Below are 10,777 nucleotides of genomic sequence, written 5' to 3'. Positions count from 1 at the left end.
CAGACCACGGAACCCAGCAAAATTCAAATACAAACTGTAGGTGGCATTGATGTGACCAAAAATAGATTTATCATCCACTGTCACTGAAGTCTTCAATCATTCAACCAATACCTTATTTGCATGTTTTTTAACTGGATTTCCTGTCAAAATTCAAAACTCTCAGTTGCAGACTTTGTTCAATGGTCGTGAAACTACATTCTAACCCTTCTTTAAAGATCCAATTAAAAACATTTCCACAATGATAAAATCGACATGGAAACACATTCCTTTAAATATACCTTCAAAAACACTATTTACTCCTTTTCTGTTCACCTGAAAAGGTGGGGCGCAGGGGCAAGCTGGGACAATGACCTTGTGACCTTTTCTTGAGAACACGAAAATAAAAATAACATGCTTGCACATATAAGAAAACAAGATTGAGATCCCTTTGGAGAAAATTATTCAACAAAATAATTAATTCCCACATTCTCCAACAAAACCCTTGGATAAAACAAAAAGATAGGAATCAACATAAAATATCACTTACCCAATTTCACTTATCTAAAACGAAAACTATAGAAAGAAGACAACATATAAAGGTGAAAACTATAGTAGCACAAACCAGGGATCTAGAATTCTTGAATGTTACTTATGTACCTTGGGAATGGTTAAGTGTCGTGAATTTAGGGAACATCCAAAAGATTGCATTGTGTTAGCATGATGCTATGAAATTCATGAACTCGAAAAGAAGGAGGACAACAAATCTGCAGGAACAACCCAGGGCACCGGAAATAAATCGCTGAAGGTCAAGGTAAAGATTAGTTCATTTCCTTTCATTTGAAATTGTTATCAAGTGTTTATTCATAAACTATTTAAAAAAAATTACATGTGCTGGGATACATATGAGACCACAACCTGTCCCATTGTACAGTGATGCTGTGTTTATGGATATCTTTGCCACTGCCTGACACCCAAAAGGGTAAGAATCAATACTTCATAAATAGATTTGTACAGTCCACCATTGGCCTTTCAAGGTACTGGTACACAAATGGATCTGTAAAAGGGCAAGTGTATTTGACTGAGTAATTTGACACTGGCTACAGCAGCAGCCAAACGGAGATATTTTGGTTGAATAATTAAAAGAAACCACCACCGTGCCTGCTAAAAGAAACCATTTTGATATGTCCCTCACTAATTAGCCCAATTAGTCCTAGCAGGAGACTCCTAAGAGTAATAATTCATAAACAACAGCAACAACAAAATATACCATATATTATATATCTTTCTTTTTTCCTGACCCGATTGTTTGACTTGGATTGTCTGTTAGGTTTTGGTCATGATGATGATGATTAATTTCACTGATTTCTGACCTTCTTCAGAGACCACTGCAGCTTTGGAAATACTGCTCAGAAGGCAGTGCGCAACTGCCAAGCAAATCACCAATTTTGGGCCTCATCCTGAACACTCTTCTACACCCTGGAAAAACTTTCAGTCCCATGGGCAAAGAGCATTCTGCACCTTCAAATGCAGAACAGAACTTTGCCTTGCAGTCTAACAGCCCAATCCTATGCATGCCTACGAAGAAGTAAGACCCATTATAGTCAATAGGGCTTACTCTCAGGTAAGTGTGGATCAGATTGCAGCCTAAGGCTGCCATTCGATGCTCAGTTCGGCTGCCTGAATCCTGAATCCCCATCCCCATTTGAGTCAATGGGGGCCCTAACTATGCGCAGAATGGCAGCCAAAGCATTTGCAGGGTGGCTTCCCATGCGCTAGCACAAGGCCATTTCACACATTACACAGCAACAAGCCCCAAAATACACTCAACAGGGAACCACAGCCAATCCTTGCCAAGTGGAGCCAGCTGCTATCCAACACTTGCCTAGTCACAGTTCACACACTGCACTTCTAGGTACCCACCGACAAAACCCGTAATGTCTGAAGAGGCCCAAAAATATGACCCCAAGGGAAGCTGAACAATATGGCAGACGGAAAGTGTTCAGGAGAGGACCCTCAAAGAGTAAAGGAAATGCTTCTGTGTATATAAAAATAGGAGCTACAATAAAATATCTTTTGTATATATTTCAATAAGTTATTTTTACTAACCAGTTATGGATCATATATCTCTGAACTTTTTTATTAATTTGTTCACATCTATGGTGATCCTTTTAAAGATCATAATTTTTTTTTTAATTCAAAAGTCCAGAAACATACAAATACATCCTCTTTTTTTTTTCTTAAAAAAGGGAGGGGAAAACAAACAGCCTTGTATTAAAGTCAGGGTGTGCTAATCTTTCCCCCCTCCCTCCACCCAAACAGCCATTTAGACTCATCCATGGCTTAAAAAAAAAAAAAAATACGGTGCCCTGCACTTTTTCAACAGAAGGAAATCAAAACCATCAGCAGCGCATACCTGACATAAAAGAAAGGGATAAAGTGATTTCTAGGACCTTTTTTGACATCCGGCCATATGAGACACTCTTTTTTTTTCTACACACCCCCATGCCTCCCTTAGCACAACACACACCATACAAAAGGGTGAGAGAACAAATTCTGTGCCTAGTTCACCCAATCAATTGGTTCCTATTGGCTATTAAAAAAAAATGAAGAAGAAAGACACACAGAGAGAAAGAACTATAACTATGGAATCAGCACACCCTTTCGGTCGCTTTCCCCGAAGCTGGAAATTCCTGTGCCAAGGCACTTCACCTTCCAACAAAATGAAGCAAAGGAGGGTGGGGAAAGAAAGGGACTTGGAGAAAGAGATTGACATTGTGTTTCTTTGTGTGTGGTTGTCAAATACAAATGCTCCAGGAGGGAGGATGGGAGTAGTGGAAGAGGAGGGATCTCAGAACTGACTGAATGTGGTCTGTTTTTCCAACACTTCGAGGTAGTCCGGCTCTGCGTTTAGCTTTGCTTTTAGCTCCAGGTATTCATTCCTGTTGGGCTCTACATAAACAGTGCTTGGGGGAGTGTAGAGCACTGTCTCCCGGAGCCTGCTGTCCCCCGGGCCGGGATGCAAGTAGGGGTGAGGGGGGCGCCTAAGGTCATAGTTAGGGGAGTAAGTGTAGGCAGTCGGGGGAAACTTAGGGTACTCAGGAAGGTTACTGCCCCCCAAAGTGGAAGAAGGGTGTTTGTCGGGCTCCAAAATGCCCCGGTAAAAACGATCAGCATCCTGAACAGGGGAAAGCAACTCCTCCCGAGGCTCAATGGTGCTCACACTGTATGTGGGGCTCCGGAGGGTCTCCTCTTGGCCCCCTGGAGCCACTGGGGGCTGCCCCAAGGCCTGTGGGGGCGGTGGGGGTTGGGGTTGGAGATGATGGTTGCTGTAGGTCACCTTGAGCTCATGCAGATCTTTGTAATCCTCACCCGCATTGCCCTCTCTGGAGCGGTAGATGGGGTTCTTGCACATGTGGCCTAAGGGGTGAGGGATGTATTCATAGACGTGTCCTGCAGGGGTTTTCACCTTAGGCAAAGCTTGGCCACCTCCTCCTCCTCCACCACCACGGTGCAGATGCTGTGGATGTTGCTGGTGATGGGCATGGGGATGAGAATGGGGAGCTCCCCCTCCTGTGTAAACACTGTACTGCATGTTGAAGGAGCTTACATCCGAGTTGTTGGTGCTGGCATGGTCACCTTGGACTTTCTTTCTGCGCTTCATAACCAGCACAAAGAGACCCGCAGCCACAAACACGGACATGATGAAGACTAGTAGCAGGCTGAGGATCAGCACTGACAAAGGCACCGTGGAAGAAGAGGAGGAGGAAGAAGAACCACCAGAAGGTGATGCAAAGTCATCCTCCTCCGAGGTGCTATTGAATTGCCCGGAGTTGGAGAAAGGGGTGGTCCTGGCTGGTCCCTGCATGGATGACGGAGTGGGTGTGGAAACAATGATGTCAGAGTAGTCTGGGCACAGCAGTTCTGGTTTGATGTTTCTCATGTAATTCTGGGCAAATTTCTTAGGGGATTCACAGATCACTGGCTCCACAAGGACACCTGTGTTGAGTTGCTCGAGCCATAACTTCATGCCCACCACATCACAAGTACAATCCCATGGGTTCTCATGGAGATCAATTTGCAGCAAGGATTTCAGTTGGTCAAGCACCCCGCTGACAGGAAGGTAGGAGAAATGGTTGCTTCGTAGGTTCAACCTGAAGAGATTTAGGCCAGAAAAAATGCCCCCTGGCAAAGATCTCAGCAGGTTATTGTTGAGAAACAAGAGCTGCAAATTGGGCACAGGATCAAAAGTGCCTGATTCAATCTCCCGGATTACATTATATTGCAGGAAGAGGAACTGCAAACTCTGAAGCCCATAGAAAAGCTCCGGGTTCAGTTTCTCAATCCGATTCCCATTCAGGTAGAGCCTCCGCAGGTTAGTTAGATCCCCAAAAGCCCGGTCCTGAATGACCGAGATGCGATTATTGCCCAGGTGAAGCAAATCCAACCCAGTAGCATCCAGGAAATCCGACCTGCGCACTAGGGCAATGTAGTTCTCAGTCAAGTACATCTTCTTGGGGTTGTACGGCTTGGGCTGTAGCTCTGAGATGCTCTCAATCTTCCTCTCTTGACAGTTGACATTGAGGCCCAAATCGGAGATTTGAAGGTTGCAAGTACAAGCTGTAGGACACTCCAAAGGCACCGGGGATTTGGTCTGGTAAGCAATGCTGGGGCCATAATTGCTGTATCCCGGGTCCTTGGAGGGCAGGCGAGAGGTTGGGCGCACCCTGGGCTTGTTGGGCTGGCGGGTCCCTTTGGGGGGCTTTAAGGGCGATTTGTAAACAGCAGAGGAAGAAGTCGCCACAGAGTTCACCGAGGCGGGTGTGGTGTGGAAATACCCTGTGGTGCTCAGTGGGGTCTGCGGTCTCATCTCATAATCAGAAATGAGTCTCCGAGGGCAAAGCTCCTGCTTGGAGACCTCGTCCAAATCCCTCCCATGTAACCGGAAAGGAGTTTCACAAACCACATCCCCCACCAGGGCCGAATAGGAAATACTGTCCAGCCAATCTTTGAGTGCAATCAGCTCACAGGAGCAATTCCACAGGTTCTCCTCCAGCTGCAGCTCCACCACCTTATCCATGTGCTGCAGGAGGCCCAAGTAGGGGAGCAGTTTCAACCGGTTTCCCCTCAAGTCTAGATGAGTCAAGGGCACAAAGCGGAACAGGTTGTTGGGCAAGGACGAGAGGAGATTGTCGTTCAGGATCAGCACCTGCAGCAGGTGCAGCTTGCCAAAAACATTGGGCTCGATAACACTGATATAATTATAATCAACTTGGAGATACTCCAAGCTCTCCAGCCCCACGAAAGTGTCATCCCTCAGTATTTCCAGTTTGTTGTTGTTCAAGTGCAGCCTCCTCAAGCCCCGTAGCCCATGAAAGGCTCCAGTTTCAATGTCCTGGATGTCGTTACTGCCCAGATGCAAAATTGAAGCCCCACTATAGTTGACAAGCTGATTGGAGTAGAGCCTATTAAGCAGATTCCCAGACAGCAGGAGGTGGTAGACGGGGAATTTGGGAGGGCTGATGTCCAAGATACTGATGATTCCTCGGTTCTCACAGTTCACCGTCAAGATGCCATCCTTCTCCTCGCAAGGACATCCTTTGACAGCGGAACAGATCTCCCCATAATACTCGATGCTCTCTGCCCACACCAGGACTAGAGACGTTAAAGCAAAGGCTATGGTTTGCACCATCCAGATATGCATTTTCCTGTTGAGATCCTGCTCCAGAGTCACTGTAGAGCAGCAAGCATACATGCTATCTCCTGCGGAGGGCAAGAAGAGAAAAAAAAAAAATATCACTGTGACACAAGCAGAGGGAGGTACCAAGACCAAATAACGGATAAAGTCCGGAGTTTAAAAAGCAAGGAAGCAGCACACTCTGAGAAATTGGATTTGCTTTGGATTGCCAAGAGTTTTGATTAAAAGATGCCCCAGGTAATCACTGAGAAACAATAATAAAAAAGGAGGGGGGTTCTGTAACCCCCCCCCCAATGAAAGGTCACAATGGACACTCATTCCATGTCTAATCCTAGGGCTACATTTCCATCTTTATTTTATTCCTACAGTCTGCTTCCCCCCCCCCCACAACCTGTCCATAAATATACATAAAATGGCTGTCAGTTTAGTTACTTGGTTCTAATTTCAGAGAACAGAAGCACCATTTTACGAGCTTTTCAGCCTCACCTATCGCCCACACTGCTCCCCCCTCTTTCCTCTCCCTTTCAGAACCTTCCAAAGGAACAGCAACCTGCAAAGGAAGGTCTTCCCCCATTTTTTGCCAAGGTACAGGGCTCTCTCCATGGCTTCCCCCCCTTAACCATTGCCTGAAATGCCACTGCAGGGGTCTATTGAAAGAGCAATCGTAACATTACACAGCAGCAATATTTTAGATTTTAAACAAAACCGAAGCCCTGAGACCGACGCATCCCCAAATACCTCCTTTCCTATACAAGTTTTTTTCCTATACAAGCTTATGCCAAAAAACAAAAACAAAAACTAATACATATCTTAATTAAAAGGGGGGGGGGGTGAGATACCATCACACAAGTGATGGAATTCTTCAGCAGAGTAATTCATTAGGCGCCCCCTTGTTACCTCTCAAGCTTTTAAAAAGGAAAAAAAAAATGACAGTGTTAGCTAGCCACTGGTGGAACACGTATGAATTCTGATTACAAGCACATTTTCAGAAGGAAGTCATCCATACCACTTGCTTATGGACTGGCCAGCGTATTAATAAGTTATTTTCACAAAGGCACTGGCCAAACAGCAATGCACCACACACACACACACACACACACACACACACACACACACACACACACACACAGTGTCCAAAAGCATTGTCCTTTAGCCACTCACCCAGAATTCGGCCAACCTGCTGGACCTGAGGATTGCCTCCCCCCCCCCAGCCTCAGCCATATATGACATGTCGCTCCTTTCCCCCCCATTTCTCCAAACTCCTCCAGAGGCAACAGAGTGAGCTAAGTGGGTCTCAGAGAGGCAGCTCCTCACCCAATCTAGGAGCCTTGAAGTTGCTGCTTCTCAGCTGCCATGGCTCTCGGCACCCTTCATCCTTCTGAGAAAGCATCCCAGACAGGTGGATGGGGGAATACCTCTCCAACCCATTTGTCCCCTCTACCTGACCTACGCCTGGGAGTCAGCCTCGGAATTGCATCCAGATGGAGACAAAGCCCCCATTTCCCTTTTTCCCCCTCCCCACCTTTCTGTCACCCCCTTCAGGTTCCTCTGACTTCTGCTTGTCAGATGGAAGGCATGGGATGTGGCAAGGGTGGGTGAGTGAAGAAGTAATTCAACCTTAAGCAATGAGTTTGGGGTTGCATTTTTTTTTTAAAGGAAAAAAAAAGGGGGTTTCATTGCTCAGGTCAAACCTTCTCAGACGGATTTTGAAAGATCCTGGCCATTATATATCTCTATCTTTACAATCTCCTTTCCTTAGGATTAGAAACCGCCTGAGTGCCTGGGTTCTTTGCAGCAAAATCCAGGCAGACTAGGCTGAATCCTTGGCTCTTCAATGGGGAGAGGTTTGGGGCTAACTGAAGATAAATAGGCATCTCTCTCTCTCTCTCACTACATCAAGCATGAATTTGGGGAGGGGGATTCCACTTCCCTAAAACAACTCCGGTTCCATGAGAGCTATTCATCTATGAATGGGCTGCTCTTCAAATCAGGAAATAAATAAGTAAACCAACTTATCCTCTAGGACTTTTTTTGGAAGGGGTAAAAAAATACCTTTATTTCAACCTTGGGTAGGGGCAACACCACAATTATCTGCATGCTCTCTTCCTGCCTCTCTTCCTCCCCACTCCAATAGATTGAAAGGGGGGGGTGACAAGGGGGGGGCAAGGCATGTGTGGTGGCAAATAAAGTTGAATGTAGCATGGAAAGGAGATGGCTGAGAGATCAGGCAGCCAAAGCTGGAGAAGGAAAAGCAGCCAAGTGAAGTGTTTGGATTTTTCAAGGGAGGAGGTGAATGGGGGGGGGGGGGTTGCATGTTCTTCTTCAATGCCCATCTGCTCTTTCCCTTTCCCCCCCCAAAAAAAATGAGTCCCACCCCTCAGATTACCGCACTGAAGCAGATGCAAAAAGCTGGGCTCCCAATTGTTCCAGCAGTGGGACTTGGAAAGGATGGTGCGGTTTGGTTTTTAAGGGAGGGGAGGCGCGGGGGGGGGGGGAGGAGGGAAGCCAAGAGCAACAAGGAGACACGGATCAACCCCCCCCCTTTTTTCCACCTCTACCTCCCCCCCCCTCCGCTACTTACTGAGGCTGAAATCTCCAGGGCCCAAGCATGTTTGCAAGCCATGAAGCTGCCTCACTGACTTGCTTTGGTGTGTTGCAAACCGCCCAGGCAGAGGGGAGCAGGAAGGCGGTGGGGGATTGCAGTTGGGAAGGCTGCCTGGCCAGCAGAGCGCACACGCACAGCCTTGCACACAAGTGCGCCCCCCCCCACAAGTTCACACACACACACACACACACACACACACACACACACAGCGGCGGTGCCAAGGGCTGCCTTCCGAAGCTCCTCTCTCCGGTAAAGGAAAGCGGGGTGGGGGGGTGGAGAGGCAGGGAGGGGCGAACTAGAGAAGAGGGAGGGAGTGAAAATGGGGGGGGGATGAGAGAAGGAGCGAGGGGGATCCGAAGAGAGCTGGCGAGTGAGGATGGGGAGGGTCGGAGGAAAAAGCTTTGTGTGTGTGTGTGTGGTGTGCGCGCACGCGTGTACAGTTGTTGAATGACAAGCAGGGGCAAGGAGAAGGAAAGTGGGGAGGGGCCCAGCCAGAGGGAGACAGTGCGAGGCAGGGGCTGGGGGTCGTCTCCCGGTAGATCGGAACCGGTGCTATTCAGGGATCTGGGGAGGAGGAGGGGGTCAGTGGGAAAGAGGGCAATGGCTGAGTTTGTAGAAAGGGGGCGGCCATGGGGGTGTGATTTGGAGGCGAGGGCAGGAGAATCTGTGGGGACTGGAACGGGAAGAAGAAGAGGGCAATGGAGTGATCTGTTTGGGTACGGATCTGGGTCAGTGCGGGGAAGACGTAGGGGACTTACAGCCCCATCCTATGACCGTCTACTCAGAAGTAAGTCCCATTAGAGCCAACGGGGCTTACTCCCGGGAAAGTGTGGGGTGGATCGGGCTGTCAGGCTGCAATCCTATCCACGCTTCCATGAGAGTAAGCTCCGCTGATTATAATGGGGCTTACTTCCGAGTAGACAGACATCGGCTTGGGCTCGTCGCGCGAGGAAGTCGGGGGCATGTGGGCACGCCAGTCCTTGGCAGCCAAGCGGATCGTGAAGCGTGGGTGGGCGACGGAGATGGTGTGTGTGTGTGTGGGGGGGCGCCCAAGAGGATGGAAGGAGCAGGGAAGGGGGATCGGGAGGGTGCATCGGTGGGGAATAAGGGGGATGAGACGGGCTGACACTCGCAGGACTGGAAATCAGTGGTGCTAGTAAGGAGAGGGAGGAAGTGGGTGTTCTGCGAGGGGCATTCACCATGAAGGCCTGAAGGAGGAAGGGAAAGTGAATGGGCATCAGAGCCGCGGGGGGGGGGGGCGCGCACTGCCCCTGCCTCTTCCCGCAGTCAACAGGATGGGCGCCTGGCGAGAGCCCCCCTCCGCTCCGCTCCGCGAGCAGCAGCCAGCCTGCCCCTTCCCTCGCCTCGACTGGCGGTACTCACGCTTTCCATGGACGAGGTCAACTTTCCCCCTGCTGGGCGGCAGCCTCTGCGGAGGAGCCTTCCCCCGAGCCCCACGCCGCCGCCTCTACACCATCTCCCCGCGCCCCGGGCAGCTGCCCCTCGGAGAAGCCTGGGCAGAGAGCGCGGACCCGGCGAGCCTCCCCCTTAAGCCTCCTCTTCTTCTTGCAGCGCGCTCTGGACATGGTAGTGCTGGCGACCACGGCGCGGCAGGGAACCCGTCTTCCCCGGCGGCGGCGGCTGTCCTCGCCGGTGCCTCCCCGGGAGCCCTCGCTGCTGGGGCTGATCCGCCGGGCTGCGGAGCCGCGCCGCCCTCCGATGCATCCCACGGGGGAGGAAGCCCGGCAGCAGCCTCGCCTACGATCCACCCAGCCCGGCTCCGAGACGTAGCAGCAGCAGCAGCAGCCTCCTAGCACCGCTTTCCCCAGAGAGTGTCTGGGAGCAGAGCGGGGCGGGGGACGCCCAGGACGAGGACTGCCCTCGACTTGTCGCCTGGGCTCCTCCGGGAGGGGAGCGGCTCCTCAAGCGAGGCTTCCATAGGAAGGGGCGAGGAGGCGGCCAGAGCACTTACTCTGCATGGAGCTGCTGCTCAGCGAGGCTGGAGTCTGGGGGGGGAGGGAGGTGGGGAGAGGAAGGGGGCGCAGTGCGGCTTCGCGACCAATAGATGGCGGTGCGAGGCATCGAATTGGCATTCTCCAGCAATGCTCGCTGAGCCACAGCCAAAGCAGTGGGCTGGCTCCTTTTGCTCGCCTCCCTGTGATGAGAGGTGCATCATTCCTGGGCCTGGGAATCAGCCCCGTTGTCTGCTTTGCACGGACCAAGGGTGGGTACAGGAGTGGCACTTTGCTGCCAGGGAATCCCAAGCCAACCAGAGAGGACCAAGTGTGGAAGAACCAACAACTAAATCATACCCAAGCCCGACCCCTCCTCTCGCCTTGCCAGCTGGCACCATGCCAGGATGCACACTGAGTCCTGGCTATGGCAAGTTAGCATTTCACATGATAATTTGCATTAAAAGTTGCCCGCAAGACTTAAGGTGTCAGATGTTGGGGTTGGTTCGCTTCTTCCCCTCCCCCCCCAGCATCCCATCAAAACTG

General features: G+C 50.2%; 1 protein-coding gene across 1 annotated transcript; it reads right to left on the bottom strand.

Annotated features, from left to right (window-relative positions):
* Positions 1-2,827: 2,827 nt before the first annotated feature.
* SLITRK5 (SLIT and NTRK like family member 5) lies at positions 2,828-9,697 on the bottom strand. Its single transcript, XM_066621070.1, has 2 exons — positions 9,663-9,697; positions 2,828-5,739 (listed from the first exon to the last, which is right to left on the bottom strand). The coding sequence occupies exon 2, from the start codon at positions 5,729-5,731 to the stop codon at positions 2,828-2,830; it is 2,904 nt and encodes a 967-aa protein (XP_066477167.1). The 5' UTR covers positions 5,732-5,739; positions 9,663-9,697.
* Positions 9,698-10,777: the final 1,080 nt, after the last annotated feature.

Source organism: Tiliqua scincoides, chromosome 3, assembly GCF_035046505.1.
Source record: "Tiliqua scincoides isolate rTilSci1 chromosome 3, rTilSci1.hap2, whole genome shotgun sequence".
Lineage (NCBI taxonomy): Eukaryota > Metazoa > Chordata > Lepidosauria > Squamata > Scincidae > Tiliqua > Tiliqua scincoides.
The sequence above is the reverse complement of the archived record's forward strand: the minus strand, read 5'-3'. Positions and strand labels throughout refer to the sequence as shown.